Here is a 17404-nt window from a genome sequence, read left to right on the forward strand (position 1 = left end):
AATGCACGTGTTAGGCTTGTGAGGGTGTTTGTTTTTGTCTGGCCCACTGTACACTTTAACATCTTGATCATTTGAGTGTAATGCCAGATACCAGTTTCCATCATGGTTGTCTAGGCCTTTAAATCGACCAAATCCAGTTTTGTGTCTGGTGTCTCTCAAGAACAGCACAGAGGATTTGAGCTTCAAGATAAAGGAGCAAAACTAATCTTGTGATTTATTTGGTGGAAGATGGACACCATGACCTACATTTGGTTGAATAACTCACATGGCAACAAAGAACCCTAAGCATTGATCAAAGCATGAGCTAATCTCAGTTAATACCGACACAACTATAACTATCTTACATTTAGCTAAATTGATCATGGATTTCCTCCAGCGATGCTTGTCAAAGGTAGGATTAAGAGTGGACCTGCTTTTTTTGCTTTTTCTCATAACCATACATTTTTGTGTGATTTACTTTTGTCTTCAATTCCCCTTGCATGAAATTCGCCATGTTGTTTCTAAAGTATTCCTAAAAGGACAAACTGCTCTACAGAAACACATTATCTCCCGAGGCAAAGAACCGAAAACAAGACGACATCTTCGTCATGTGTCAGCCACTGTAGTGCTTCGTAAAGGGAGTGGGAAGAGGGAGTGAGCCGTTGGTTGCAATTGGCAACCCCACAGCTAGATGCCGCTAAATTTCAACACTGGACCTTCCCAGAAATGCTTCTCAACCAATCAAATTGAGGCTTGAAACCATTACTGTTAAGTTTTCTTATAGAATCATGTAAAACTCCAGATACCTGTTGTATTATTTCTGACCCTCTCCGTGCATATCAGAGTGACTCAGGTTAACAAGCGTTTGACCATGACTGTCTGGGAATGCAATTCATGATTCACCCAGTAGAGATGAATAGATCTGTCAGACAGAAAGAAAGTTACCCTACGTCTGCTCCTATGAGCTCAATCCGTCCCATCAACCACATCTAAACAATACATTATAAGTAAAAAAGTATTAATTTAGTCAGGACGCCTTGGCTTTGGCTCTGAGCATAGAGTAAATATGCCAAGCCAAGGGCACAGGAGATAAAGTGTCAGATGTGCAGCTGTGAGCCGTAGCTCATATGATCTTGTGTTGTGGAATGCTTCACATCATCACTGGAATGTTGCTCCATTCACTGAACAAAGCGTTAACTCGGCTTTTAGTTCATCCATCCATCTCAGCGGGGTGGCAAGAATCGAACAGGTCCTGAGTTACTGTAGAAGCCCGACTGGCCTGGGAACAAATTGTAATGAGAAGCGTGAGGACTCGCTGTTCTTCATGCAGAGCCGTGGGCGGGTACCGTATGTCATGTGACGTCACGAACGACAGTTTCAACATCCGACATCCTTGTTCTTGCATTTTGCATTTTTGTTTGAATATGTTAGTCACAGATTTCTTTTTTAAGAAGGGTTGTATTGCGTCGTTTCTAAACTAAGTCTCTTTGACATGTGAGAGTGTCGGAATCTAAATAAGTCAAAGACCATTTTGCATATATAGACCCCAAGTCCAAAAGCAACACAGAACAGCTGTAACAGTAATTTAAAGCACGTCAGTCAGGGATTTATACTTGAGGCGGGGGAGGAATGGATCGAGAGATTCCTGTCATTCTCTCCGACTTTAGGGCAGCGTTTGAAAGCCAGACTCCCTTGTGAAAATCACTTCCAATCGCCCAAGAGAACTTGGCCGCTGTGGTCCGTCTGTCACCATGGCTCCAAGCTTTGGTTTGATCTACGCCTGTTTCCAGTGTGAAATCCGTTCATTCAGCAGTCTGACTCCAAAGTTTCACACTGAGTTTCTCGCAGAAGTGCTTGGAAATCCAAGCGTGGTCAGCTGGAGGCAGATGGTGCAGCTTTCCACAAGTGGTGTTTCTTAGATATCGCTAAATTTGCCCGCATGATATACAGTGGAAGGTGGCAAACCGTGAAGCAGACGCTTCTAAAGCACGTGATGGTAAAATTATGGCAAAATGAGCCTATATCTTATAGCATAGGCTACATCCAGATTAGGTTAAACATCGATATATATTAATGCTCTTTGTTTTTAAAGGTAGGCTTCTATTAATAATATAGGCATTACCATCTGATACCATGTAGACTTTCCATTGTGGATATATCTGTGAGAGAAATAATAATGAGTTATGAGTGTTTTTTTTGCAGAGGTCACGTGTGAAACACAAATTTATCTTTGGTTCCCTGCCTCCTATTGACTGCATGGGGTATTACAGTTGCATTTAAAAACATTTTGCTTACTAAAATGTGTGTGAAACAAACAAGTGCTTGACTACAAGTAGCGTAACTACGTTTTGTTTTCCCTCTATTATTTATTACAAGTGAGATTTGAACTGTTGCGAAGACATGAAAAGACGTTTGATAATTTCTTAATACATGTTTTTATTGAATATTAATTCGAGAGCTTGTATCGTAGAAAAAGTTCTGTGTTCATTTGGTCAGTAAATGGACATTTATTTTAATAACAAGCACTCCCATTGAATGCGAGTGTGTTTGTTAACATTCCGCCATCTAGTGGCCAGAACGGATACGTTCAGGACACTTGCTCTAAACAAATGGACAGCACTCTAATAAAGATAAATCTGTTTTTGCCTCATTTACACAATCCAACAAATGTTTAGATAGAGAATAGATAGTTAACATAAGTTTTTCTTTTGCCCTTTAGCTTACAAATCGACAATGACCCTTTGACCCTTAGTTATATTTATATTGAGCATTACACAATATAATACACAGCTGGAACACTACAGACAATTTACACACATCGTTTTTTGTACAACCTTTAATGTTAAGCTATTGATCTTCCACTTGTCTACAGAAATATATATATATCAGTATTACTACTGAAATAAATGTACATTCAGAATATTTATTTACATTCGGTTATGTGCCAGACACGATGTGACATTCAAAATATTGTTATGTCTGCATTTGCTTATGCATGCGTGTGCTCGTGTGTCAGCATGTGTTTGGGCATCATTTTTGAGTACGGGTTTTCATCACATGCAAAGCATAGCAGTGAGTATTGCTTACGTAAACGCTAAGACTACAGTACAGCGTTAGTACAGACATGTTTTCATGTCTGAACAGCTAAATCAGGGTCTTGTACTTAGTAGTTTAAAAGTTTCATCTTTGGAATCTAGACAGATCTGTGATTTTTACAATAGTAACAAATAAGCCAATGTTGCAATATTACCCATTGTGTGACCCTGACGTTATTTATTGTAATGCAAAAGCAACTATAGCCTCTAAGTCTATAGACCATAGCACCATTCTCCAACATGTCAGTTGATGGTACATAAGGACCCACAGTAACACATGCGTACATATTTACAAAGCAGCACATTATGAAAACATGGGATCAGAAATGCAAATGAGCAATAACAAACAGCCTGCCACACCTGGCAGTTGTGACCTGACATCTGAATATTACTGTATTATTAGTACTTAATACCAAATGATGTAAACATAATACAGCATCGGGCACATCGACATATCAGTTACAGCTATACACATACATAGTCTAAGTCAATACAGCACTCTACAGGATTATGAAACACTGAATTTGAATAATATTCAAGTGGTCAATTGATACATAAATAGAACGGACATTGCAGTAAACCACAAATGTACCAATGGTATCACCTGAAAACATATACGATACGATATTAAATAGTCTAAATGAAAACCAAGAACTTTGTCCTGATGATGAAAACACGACAAATATAATATAATTAATATTCTGATGTGAAGATTCCCTCTTCAGATGAGATCACATTCAGCAGTAAACATGAGGCTTTGGGAGGCTTTGCTGCAGTTATTTTTCGGCTCATGATTGTCTGTTTATATTGGCGTGATACATCAGTTTGCAGGAGGTGAGCTGTGATTTCATCACAGTCATTTACATTCAGTTACACTGCAGTCCCAAAATATGAGACAGACAAAACTTGAGCCAAACATGTTTGTTTAAAAGTTAGTTCAAATGTTATTTTAAAAAGGAAAAAACATTGTTTTTGATATATTTCTGACATTCTCTACACTACAGAAATTTCCCACAGATGCTCAGTTGCTTTCATCAGCACATCAAGATATTTTTAACTGTAACAAAAATGAATGTACTGTGCTTTTCAGAACAGAATAATCAGTGACAAACTGTATATTGTTCCAAACCATTAGATTCAAATATTATTTCTGCACTTAGTAAACAACCCATGTAACAGGTTCCATGTAAAATAAATAAAGCTATCAATTCAATTTACATACGCTGTTGTGCTATGTCGATCACAAATGCTTATGACAACATTTGGGTTTACGCTTCAATCTCTGTGACTAAACAAATTATGAGACAAATGTTTATTGTATATTTCGCACTAGTACTGTTGAACATCGAGATACTAAAATGTGCTTCATATTCACAATGATTTGTTCTACATTATTGTCCTCTTCACAAGCCCAATATAGTACACCAGTCATTCTTTCTCTGTCTGCTAGATCCTGTACTAGTGATTGGTACATCCGATGATACTTCAGGCTGTCTGTAACTTGGCACTAAAGAATATCTGAAAAAATCAATGAATTCAACTGGCATAGCAGTGCATGCCAAGTAAATCACTGGTTCATCATAGCAAATTTAGCCATTTTTGTTGTTGTATTGATTGTGGTCTCCAAAAACAGCCACGATCATTGTCAAACTAGTAATATCCCTGGCTCATGTTGAAAAGGATTGTGCTGGTTATTCTCTTCCACTATCAACACACACAACCCGAACTGTGTCTGTGAGAAGTCTTGAACGTATATTTGTGTCTACCTTTTATGTACTTTCTTAATTAAAAGGAGTATTAAACTGGAAGTGCAGATCTCTGTTTGGTTAAATACAATATTTTACAGAAAATATAAACATACCTTACATAGTGTGTATATTATACCTATTCTGGGGGGGGCTGTTAACAGAAAGATATTAGTTTGACCACCAAAAGTGAATTATAAGCGGTGATGCACATTCATATGATTCGTCATTGCAGTGACCAGCCTTTACTCCATAAATTAAAATCTAAATAGTAATTAACATCATGTGATTTCAAGGCTGTAGCAAAATGACACTTTAAATGCCGATCTCTCTTTGAAACCAGAGCTGCCATCCAGGAGAAGGTGTCTGGACTAACACTGATGGTCCCTCCAACTCTGTATTCATGTTGATTCCTCTCACCCACAAGATGTTGTGCCGTGTGAAAGAGGATATCAGAAGGTGGTGGGTGTGATGATTTTGAATTGGCTGCCAGCAGACATTATTCCTGGATGTACAGTATTTGGGTGTGATTATATAGGCAGGGCAGGAGCAGATGGAAGTGGAGGCCGCAGCATGGATGGATGGATCCAAAGTGTTGCCTTTTTCCTCTGACCCGACATTACTCGAAGCGCTCATAGTTTTGAGTTTGTCTCATTTGTGGTACCATGTCAACCAACAGCCTGTAGAAATAACAAAGAGATGAGAATGAGAAACACATTAAAGAGAGAATGAGAAATGCTCTTTGACTAAAAAAAACATTTTTAAAAGAGACGCTTCCTTAAAAGAGAAGTTAAAAGCCTCATTATATTCTGTGTGCAAAAAGATGATCACATTAAATACACCTACTTGATCCCATAAGCTAGAATAATGAGTCCAATCAGGACACCGATGGTTCCATCCAGATACCAAACATTTGGGTGATGTTTAAACACCTCGGCGCTAATAAGGATGGAAAAGCCCATGATGCCTCCGACCATAGAATTAAAGCCTTCAGAGAAAAATAAACATAATTAGATTCTCTGTTATATCAAATCTAAAGTTCTGAGTCAAGTCTAAAAACCAAACTTTCTAAATTATAGACCTGAGAGTATAAGAAGCAACAAATAAGCAAACTTAATGCACAATAATCATCCGCATCTGATAATTATATACTTCTAGACTTTATTATTAACTTTCATTATCAAAAATGATTTGGAAATGATTTGGAAAACATGATGTCTTTCTCTTTTTCTCGTTCCAATCACATGTGGTCACAGGAGACACTTTTAAAACGCATGTGAAGAAGGCGTGAGCGGAAATCTCCCTCTGCTGACCACTTGATGTACAGCAGGTATAAACAGGAATGGTAAGATTTGCAGTCATTTATTCAGATGTGTTTTTACCTCTCAGATGAGATATTTACATTTTCCCTACAACCCATTTGATAGAAGCCGTAATGTTGAATAACACAGAAACATGTCTCACAAATTAAACTTGGTAGTCAAGTATATAATAGACTAAGTGCGTCTGAGATTGAGGTACTAGGCTCCTAATGTGGTGTGTTTGTGTACTGAGGTTTGTGACATCTGGAGGCTCTTAGCTAATAATCTGAAATAAAAAATTGTAACATAGTGACATGATGTGCTGATCATAAGACTTCTCTTTGTGTGTGTGTGTGTGTGTGTGTCATACCATCAGTAACAAGAGCTCTGCTGGTTAAAATCCTCCCCAGCATGAATTTAACAACAGCCAGAATAACACATGTGATGCCACTGACAATGGAAACACTAAACAGGAAGTCATCCTGACAGAGAGACGGACAAAAGAAAATAGAAAGCGATCACTATAAAAATTAGTTTCAAGAATCATACACATATGTATATTGGTATATTTATCATTTCGTAAAAACAATTTTTTTCCCAAATTTAAAATGAAAATATTGTTTCTATTTGCATTTATTAGCAGAAAATGAAAACTGGAAAAGCAGGTCAAAAAAACTGAAAATACGTTATTTTTTAGACCTCATACACGGCAAAGAAAAGCTGTGTATTTTTAAGACCTCATACACTGCAAAGAAAACAAGTTTAAGCAATACAACATCGAAATTTGTTCATGTATTTAGGAAAATGACAGACAACAGTCTTCATGTTTCTTGTGAGAAGGTCCGAAAAAAGGTTATTTTCATGATTAAACAACACATTACTAATGTTTTTATATGTGATTTGGATCAGTTAAACAATAATTATATATTGGATAATACCCCATTTTCATTAACTTTTATGGGTCTTTGTGTTCTCTCAGTCTTTCACATTGCTGTTGGGTGACTTTATGTCAATCCCGAGGTTTGTTTCCGATGAAACTCGGCAGAATTTATGGAATAATACATTTAGAAATGAAAGCTTTAGCGCAATTTCTGCCAGGAAGACTCTAATGCTACGTTACTCATTACTTGTAGTTCTAGTCTATCATCATCCAACACTTGTAAGATCCGTACTTACTCAACATGTGCTTTCACAGATACTGAGGCCGATGTTCACCCAGCCCCCCTCCCCACCACCATAAGATCGCACCCTGTCCATGCATCCCAGGAGGTAGACTCCGCCCCTCCCTTCATCTTCAGGCAGTAATTGCATCCCTCTGGATTCGAGAACTTTATCATATTATCTTTTGCTTTCATTAGCTGGTCAGCTGTTAAGTAAATATCATTGCAACGTCATCTTGCCTCCTGAGTCTTTCTGGCAGAAATACTAATTAAAGGCAAATCTGGAGTGATCTCTTAATATTTATTGTTGCTATAGATACCCTGAATGTCAATGGAGGAACTATATGAAAGAAAATACCAAAGAAAAACTAAATGTAAAAACCTAAAGTCATTATGAATTAGTTCAGAACCTTTTCAAACTCATCAATTAAAGTTGGTTTTGACTCTCCTGCTTTTCTGTCTTCTCTCCAGTGTAAAAGTGTCTTGCGCTCCACCTACACATATCCAGAACAACTTCTCCAATATTTCTAATCGGCAAGTCTGTTCAGAGACCTTCATCTCTGACTAACAGCTGACAGACAAGCAACGTGTTTAAGTTCAGACATTCATCTCTTAAGCTGTACACCGGCCAGCTGAGACTGCCAATTTAGTGGAGTTGGATCATACAGCTATTCAATAAAGACATGTCAGAGATTTAGTGTGTCTTCAGTGAAAGGTGCTGTCATGGAGAGCCAGGTGATTAAATTAAAGGAGTAATGAATGAGAACTGGAGGAGAACTGAATGAAAAAAAAAGACTATTAAAGATGCCGGAAGCCCATTTCTGAATCATATATCCAAGAGCAACAGGGCAGGATGGATGAAATAGAGGGCTTACGGCCAGCACAAATCCATCATTAAATCAACTCCAGTGGGGTTTCATTAGCGCTTACGGCACACAAAATGAGCTTGAGGTAAAATATAAAAGAATCTATTTATCAAAAAAGTCTGAGTCGACTTTTCAATCATCAAACCACCACATTATTAATAGGATGAGTCATCTGTATGGAAGAAGAGTTCATATTTAACTCGGCTCTGCTTCTCAACAAAAAAGGTGAAAGTGTTGTAAAAATACAAGGACAAATACAGAGGGATGTACACTCACATAAAGGATTATTAGGAACACCTGTTCAATTTCTCATTAAAGCAATTATCTAATCAACCAATCACATGGCAGTTGCTTCAATGCATTTAGGGGTTTGGTCCTGGTCAAGACAATCTCCTGAACTCCAAACTGAATGTCAGAATGGGAAAGAAAGGTGATTTAAGCAATTTTGAGCATGGCATGGTTGTTGGTGCCAGACGGGCCGGTCTGAGTATTTCAGACTGGGATTTTCACGCAAAACCATTTGTAGGGTTTACAAAGAAGGGAAAAACATCCAGTATGCGGCAGTCCTGTGGGCGAAAATGCCTTCGACTGAAATATCCACTTGTTACAACCAAGGTATGCAGAAGCCAGAACAAGCACAACCTTGAGGCGGATGGGCTACAACAGCAGAAGACCCCACCGGGTACCACTCATTTCCACTACAAATAGGAAAAAGTGGCAACAATTTGCACGAGCTCACCCAAAAATGGACAGTTGAAGACTGGCAAAAGTTGCCTGGTCTCGATTTCTGTTGAGACATTCAGATGGTAGACTCAGAATTGTTGGATCCATCATGCCTTGTTACCACTGTGCATGCTGGTGGTGGTGGTGTAATGGTGTGGGGGATGTTTTCTTGGCACACTTTCGTGCCAATTGGGCATCGTTTAAATGCCACGGCCTACCTGAGCATTGTTTCTGACCATGTCCATCCCTTTATGACCACCATGTATCCATCCTCTAATGGCTACTTCCAGCAGGATAATGCACCATGTCACAAAGCTCGAATCATTTCAAATTGGTTTCTTGAACATGACAATGAGTTCACTCTACTAAAATGGCCCCCACAGTCACCAGATCTCAACCCAATAGAGCATCTTTGGGATGTGGTGGAACGGGAGCTTCGTGCCCTGGATGTGCATCCCACAAATCTCCATCAACTGCAAGATGCTATCCTATCAATATGGGCCACATTTCTAAAGAATGCTTTCGGCACCTTGTTGAATCAATGCCACGTAGAATTAAGGCAGTTCTGAAGACGAAAGGGGGTCAAACACAGTATACGTATGGTGTTCCTAATAATCTTTAAGGTGAGTGTATGTTTTGCCATAGACAGAAAAAAGATCAGTAAACATCAGCGCACAGGAATTTATCAGCAGTGTTAAACAGATGAAAATAAACGGAGATTACATTTTAATACCATCACAACCTCTGAAATAAAGCTGCAACAGCTCATTGAAGAGCATCCAGTTTTTGCAATAATTATTGAGATAATGATTAAATACATTACCGTTTGCTATGAATGGTGGAAAATCCACATCTAGTGACTAGTGGGTTTTAAATACTACACGTATTTGTTTTTTAACTGGCTATATTATACTTCATTTTATTAAAGAATAGGCAGTGGTTTTAAAAGTCGGGTGAATTATCGGCAGAAAGTAATACACCGGCGAACAGAGTACGCGATTGCGACCCCGGGATGCTATCGTGATGGAGGGAGACCCCGCATATAGTGTTGCATGTGTCTCGTCATGTTCATTTTCTGTAACACCTGCTGCAGCGTCACCCTAAGCAGCAGTAGCTTCATGGGCTGGGAAAACACTGAAATATTTTAAGTGCTTGCCTTTCATGATCTTGTTTTGTTTGGTATCACTCGATTGCGATGGTCCAAAAGTCAGGGCGTCGCAAAATGATGTTGTTACGTATCTTCACGCTTTTTTAAGTGGGTATACTGAAATCCTTGATTTTTTCGAGTGGGTATACTTAGATTACATGACTGGGTCCAATGTACTGAATGACTTGCATCTACCAACTAGAAACCGCTACTGGAAGGTTCATATCTTTGTATACATCTCAATTGAATTATTGCTTTACCTTTACATATTACACCCATTTTGACCAACTCACCACTTCAGGTAGAAGCTCGGTAGCAAGATCATGGATGGCCTTCCCCAAAATACACAAAGAGGACAAGATGAAAATCACTCCGAGGATCACACAGGCTCTGTGAATGAGAAAAGCTCATGTTGATAAAGATGAACAGCATAACTAAAGGTCTAAAAGATGAGTTTGGTTTCAAAATGAGTTAACTCTGTTTTTAATATTTTTTTTATTGTACATACCAATTAATAGCAATCAAACTGAAATTGGTCTGATTTGCCATAAACCATAATAACATAAATAATACAGCTAACTAACACTATTAAACACAATAAAAACATTTTAACATATTACACACATTTTTTCTTCATATTTTTATTTTATTTATTTCATTTAAAATCCAAACTCTTAAAACATATATTACCACCAAGCACAATGCTTTTTAAAAATGATGTATTAAACATTCTACCTGCTTTGTAAAGATCAGACAAACACTGAACACCGTCAACTAAATTGATTTACAAACGCCTTGTTTATATTCCCCCATGCATGACCAGCGACCGCTTGTAGACCTACAGAGACCTTTGCTTCTTCATCTTCAGTATTGCTCAATAAATCTTCCTTTCTGACACATCGACGCGAGAAATGAGATTCACAAGCCCCTCACAGACAGAGGATGAAACCAGCCGCGGAGGCCTTTATCAAGGTTGCCTTTTGAATTGAGACAGCCAAGGTGAAAGCCAGAAATAAGGCTGATATTTGATCACTCAATAAAATTGATAAATGACACAAGCATCTTCAAAATCACAAATGTTTTACTGTATTTCTGGCAGAATTTAGCCGAAGGAGTTTCCACCACAATGCTAAGATTAGTAGCCAGCTAGGAGTGACAAATGACAGACCTTTTATACATAAATATATTTAAGCAGAGAGTCATGGAGGAGTTATATCCTAAGTAGAAAATATAGAAGAATTCATTGATAACTAGAATAATGTTTCCAAGAAAAGTCTTCACGGTTAAAATTGTTGCCTCATAATTAATTGTTCTATTAATAATCGTATTTACTAAATTCTATTCATACATCAAAATATTATAAGCCTCTTGACATTATTTATCAGTGATCGACTGTCGATTTTCTTTAATGTGTTGTGTCCTACATGTAGCAGTTTTGTGTTTTGTTTACTTACATGTATTCTCTGTGGGCAGAGTGCACTGCTGCAGCGTTGCTATAGCGCCACAGCACTATAATGGAGGATAGAACATCTAGGGTCGCATCAAACTGCAAAACATTAGTGATTCATTAGAGCTGCAGAAAGGATGATTATCATAACTGTTGAATGATTCTCATGATTGCCTAAAGGAAAACTAAACCATCACAGGATACAAGATATAAAAATACAATAATAATAATAATAATAATAGTGAATGTTCTTATACTGTATGCAGCGGTTCATCTTTTGTTTCGACTTACAGCAAATCCAAAAGCTGATGCACTGTGTCTCATGAACGATACAGCTGGGGGAAACAAAACAACAGAGAAGAGTAAGCGGACAAGATGCAGCTATATTTATATATTTAACCACAAGGCACAGAGACAGCGCGGAGCGGTGCTGTATAGCTTTGACTAATGTAAAACACCTTCTTTTCACTTCGAAAATATAATGAGAATGTTTTACCATATGGGTCTATTTCAATTTGATCTAATAAATAAAAAATGTTTTGTTGGTGTAACAAAATGTAGTACGGTTGAGTCATATTTATGATATTTTTGATATACATAATAATCATTTTAGATTACAAAACAACATATTTTACAGTCAAAAGAACCATGGTGCCATCACATCTTTGTAAGTGATACGAAAGTGCTCATTTCTTTCACAAAAACACATCTTACAACATTTACATTGTATTTGCCTTTATCCAAAGCAAAAGAGGATTTCACATTTGGCCCCTAAACCTAACAATAAACACAGCATATAAAGCCATGTGTAGAAACAGGAATCATTTTAAAACTTGAACAGCATGTTTCATCATTATTAAATGTTTATAATACAAGTTAACGATGGGAAGGCTGTTTAATAACTTCTAAACATTTTACGGACAATTTTAATCAGAAACAGTCAATGAAGGGCAACACACAATGCTTTTAAAAAAAAGTTGATATTGGGGATTTTCAAAGTCTAGTATATTATAGCCCAAACTTGTGGAATCACCGGTCAAGGTTTAAAATGTAATATTTTCCTCCATTAGTATTCAAAAGTGAATTGAAAAAGGCTGTCCACTGTTCCGACAGAACAGGTTTAACAAAGCTTTCTGACTGTAGAGATGTAAAGGTCTCCACTTTACAAGACGTGATCCTGCATTTCATGAGCTCCATTTGCTGCCCCCTTGTCGGGTCGAGTACACTCACCGTTCTATTGATCTCTAACTTTAAAGACAGACTCAACCACCATGTGTCATAGCAACAGAAGGGCTAGACACTGCATGATATTTACCACTGGCCTTGAACGAAAAGCAACTATTTTGAGCTGGATTTTTGTAAGGAAAGAACAAGTTTTTGTGTTCAATAGGAAATGATTGAAAGATGTATGATGCAATACAGGCTCATGACATAACTGGTCAGGGTTCTGTTTAGAGCTCTTCAATACATGAAAGTAAATAGTGACCAAGTCTGTCAGTGGCCATTGTTTTGTGTACTGAGAAAAGAAAATCATACTTTCAACAGTATAAGATAGTAAATGATCTCAATGTATTTAGATATAAATGATTTTCATTTTCTGCTGATGTGCTGTGTTGTTTCAACCCCTGGTTGGGTAAAATACATACAAACCCAACTGCTGGTTCAAATTAACCATATCCATAATTGACCCAACTAAAGTAAACCAAGCACAGGTTAATTTTAACCAAGATTGTGTCTATCTGTGTTTTGCCTGACCATAAGTTTGAAAAACACCCGCATTTTATTGATATCTTATTAAGACTGTAGTGGAAATTTGACATTGGACAGCCCTGACTTGCATATTTAAAATTTCCTAGTTACAACTGAGAAAACCGCAACAGAGACATGGAACTGTTTGTGTTTGCATTTTATGAGACAAAACTCTTTGTTGCTTGTTTGCTAACAAGACATGACAGGCCAAGAACGAGAGAAAGAGATGATTAAGAGATGATAAACAGATGATTAAGATTATTCTTATGGTTTTTATAATGATTTGTGAATAAACATTTTATTATTAACACTAATAATTCCTCCGTTTGATCTTTTCTGTTTTTCATTTTCTGCATGTGTGTGTGTTGCCATGTTTAATGTATGCAAAGACATGGTTGGCACATCTTTTCTGATTCACCACTACAGCATTTCGCATTCAGTTTCTCAGGTGGTGGGTCTCAGGTGAATGGTCTACGTGCTTTGTTCAGTGAGCGTGCACTGAGTTTTAATAGATAACATCTGTCGTTTCTACCATTTCTACATTTAACCAGGAAACTAGTAAATTAGAATTTAATAGCACAAAAAAGGCCCATTTGAGCACTACAGAATGGAACTCCCATTTTAAAATCCTCTTCACACTGAGAGTCTCTCTGTAAAGAATTAGAAATAATGGGAGAAACCCTCTCCCTCCCTGAGCTTTGGACTGATAATGGCCACCGCTCGTGTTTTCAGCATTCTAATCCCCGTCTCAGAGGAGCTGAGCTGACTGAGGTTGTCGCTCTCTAGTAAGACTGTGTGTGATATGAATTTCAATGGTGGGCAGAGACGACAGTGAAATTAAAATTCGGATTTCCGGACTGTTTCCTAATAATTTGATTTTGAGGAGAGGTCAGAATTGTTTGCTTGTTTTGAATGATCACCTTGTCAAAGCTTCTCTTTTTTCACTTCGTGTTGTGTAATGTCATGATTCATTTTTAATGACTGATTGTGCATTTTATTTTGAAAGGAAATAATCTGAAATGTAAATATATTTCAAACTCACCCGGTGTTTAAAGATTCTGGTGTTGATGCAATCTAGTTGCAATCAATGCTAGCAGCGGCACAGCAAGTGATGCTTTAAAAAAGTCAATAGGCTCATCGCAATATCATTATTTGAAGCATTCTTAATATCTGAGCCAGGATAGTGAAGCTGAGACTTAATACACCACAGGTTGAATAATTAACATTTACCTTAGAAGAACGAATCAAATTTTGTGTTTGTTTGTGGTGGAAAAAAATGAAATTGACAACTGCGATGCAAACCGAATGCTAATTTCTCAATCCCACACAGCAGCAACATTAGGGAACACGGACTACCACAACAATGATGTCTTTAGTTCTGCTGCATTACATTGTCTTTAATAATTCACAATCTACAGCGCTGGCCCATTTACCACATGCAGAGTGGACTTTTCAGCACTCTCACTCCCAGCGCGGGTAACCAATGCTGACGTCAAATTTGGGAGATTCGATTCGAGAAAATGCAGGGGCTCAGGTTTCATGTGAAATATGAGCATCATATGCGGCCCCCTACAAGGGCGTTAATGTAATTTGCTCTGTGGGTGGGACGAGATTAATAAAAAATCACAAAGACTGTGACTTGAACTTGATTTCTAAAAAACTCTTTCACGCCAAAAATATACTTCCATTCTTACTGATGAACTGCAGAGACCCCAACCTTATTTTAATCGAAAGAGAACTATATTTTACATTACTAATTGACTCCCAGAGGAATACAGCATTTCCAAATAACTCACAGCAGCACCTAGACAATCCAGAAAGATATAGGTGCCCTTGAGAACATCCACACAGTAGGATGTAAATCACACCACTACTGGTTTCAATAGTACAGGTAAATACTGGTAAGATCTTTTGTCAGTTCAGATCAATGAGAGCTGGTTGTTCCGGCCCCTGCCCAGTCAAGAAAGACAAAGGAGGTATTTAAATGGTGTATAATAGAGGCAAATAAACCGAAAATGTAGTGAACCAGTGACTTATTGACCGTGTGTGTGTGTAATCAGATTAGTGTGCAGTGCTGGAGAAAGAAAGCGGTTGACGTGCTTATCCACACAGGAATTTACACACAAGACTCGAAAATTAGCTGCCTTGCACATTCACACACAAAAGATTCCCTATGTTTCATGTCCTTTGCAAACGTAATGTATAACAACAATCTGCTTTTATTTGCTCTTTATTTCAACTAGACAATGTAAAATTTAAGTCTTCATTAAATGCATAGCCTACAGTATATTCATATATCGTCGCTGTCCTTCCGAAAACTCTGATGTCCAACACTGTGCTATTTAAATGATTAAATGCTGTGTTTTTCTCAAACTATTTTTAATACTTTTTATTGGATAAATGCAAAACCCAGTGACAGACATAAAGGGTGATTAAAAATAGTGATTTATGGATTTTGTTTTTCAAAATATGGAGAAGGTTTCAGAAAGACAGCAGCGATATATTGTATGCATATCCTTTCATTTTCTGACATCATATCTTATGCAATTAAAGAAAATGAAAGTGTACATACATAAATAATAACATAAATTAGTTTGCACATGATTTGAAGGGATATTTCCCCCAAAAAATGAAAATGTTGTCATCAGTTACTCACCCTCTTGTCATTTCAACAGTGCAACACAGAACAGCGATTGCGCCCATTCACTTGCATTGGTTTTGTGTCCATACATTAAAAGCGAATGGGTCCCGGCGCTGTTCGGTTAACAACAAGAAAGATGCAGGTTTGAAATGAGTAATGAGTAAATGATGACAGAATTTTCATTTTTAGTTGAACTATTCATTTAAAGTTTTTCAGGTTAGAGCAAAATCCTTCTCATAACAAATATTAAAGGGATAGTTCACCCAAAAATGATGATCATCACTCCAAACCTGTATTACCTTTTTTCTTCTGCAGAACACAAAAGAAGATATTTTAAAGAATGTTGGTAACCAAACAAAATTGGTCCCTATTGACTTCCATTCTATGGAAAAAAACAGAGACATTTCTCAACATATCTTCTGTTTTGTTCCGCAGACGTTAAAAGTCACATACAGGTTTTGAACAACTTAAGAGTGAATATATGATGACAGAATTTTCATTTTTGGGTGAACTAAGTCTCACAGCATTATTCACAGATTTCAGGAATTCCTTCGAGGGGGGCCGACATGCTCCATCCACACGACCTGCCCACCTCCACACCCTCAGCGTCTCAGTGGAATTCAGGTTCCAGAGCTCTAATCTAGGTTGATTTATTGAGGTCACACTCACAAAGCATGCAGCTCACGTCTGAGCTCAGCTTCCAGGAGCGCCCTGAGACCAGAGACTCCCAACCAACATGGCCGGTCGAGCACATATGGCTGCTGTTGTTCTGTTAACAGGAAGTGCACTGCACCTGCTTTCTTCAGCAAAATGTTACCACATTTACACTGATATACGCAACGGTGTGTGCCAGTATGACAGGGTTTTTCGTTGCAGTCTAACTGTTTGTGTGTGTGTGTGTGTGTGTGTGTGTGTGTGTGTGTGTTTAGAGGGATTTAGATGTTATGTGGTGTGTGTGAAGCACATGACAGGGTTGGCAGGCCTTCAAAAACACTTGATCAAAGTTCACTCACATGTAAACTTTTTGACAGACTGCACAACTTGATGATTCTGAAGAAGTGAAAAGACGAATCGATGTCACTGCATGAATGGTGAACATTCATTGGGACAAAATGAAGATCAGTCAAAGAAAACTATCAAAATATTGTTTAAATCTCTTATCAGCAGAATTTAAAGTGATAGTTCACCCAAAAATGAAATTCTGTTATCATTTACTCACCCTTTTGTCATTCCAAACCAAGTGTGACTTTCTGTTTACAGCAGAACACAAAAGAAGATATTAGAATGTTGGTAACCGGCATCCATTGACATTGACCAATTGGTTTTGTGTCTATACAATAGTAGTGAATAGGTGCAGGTGCTCTTCGGTTACCAACTTTCTTCAGAATATCTTCTTTTTGTTCTGCAGATAAAAAGTCACACAGGTTTGAAATGACAAGAGGGTGAGTAAATTATGAAATCATAAAAAAAAATGTGGGTGAACTATCCATGTAAGCTTGTGGGTCTAAAATGCACAATTAACAAATGTCCCTCACGTGTTGCAGAATTACA

General features: G+C 37.6%; 1 protein-coding gene across 3 annotated transcripts in view; it reads right to left on the bottom strand.

The window, feature by feature from the left end:
• Positions 1-2396: 2396 nt before the first annotated feature.
• The window catches only part of tmem163a (transmembrane protein 163a), a 30320-nt gene continuing 15312 nt past the window's right edge, over positions 2397-17404 (bottom strand). The window contains exons 3-9 of one of the 3 annotated variants that reach the window (XR_013787106.1): positions 11755-11798; positions 11471-11562; positions 10310-10406; positions 6491-6602; positions 5666-5807; positions 5134-5499; positions 2397-5062 (exon numbers count right to left, since the gene is read on the bottom strand). Coding sequence is in view for 2 of the 3 variants with exons in the window: in XM_079463696.1 (XP_079319822.1) it covers positions 5439-5499; positions 5666-5807; positions 6491-6602; positions 10310-10406; positions 11471-11562; positions 11755-11798 (548 nt within the window). In the remaining variant the exon portion in view is untranslated. Of the gene's footprint in view, positions 5500-5665; positions 5808-6490; positions 6603-10309; positions 10407-11470; positions 11563-11754; positions 11799-17404 lie in introns of all 3 variants that reach the window. The other 2 variants (XM_079463696.1, XM_079463697.1) reach the window with 2 other exon arrangements.

This window comes from Barbatula barbatula, assembly GCF_947034865.1.
Source record: "Barbatula barbatula genome assembly, chromosome: 9".
Taxonomy (NCBI): Eukaryota; Metazoa; Chordata; class Actinopteri; order Cypriniformes; family Nemacheilidae; genus Barbatula; species Barbatula barbatula.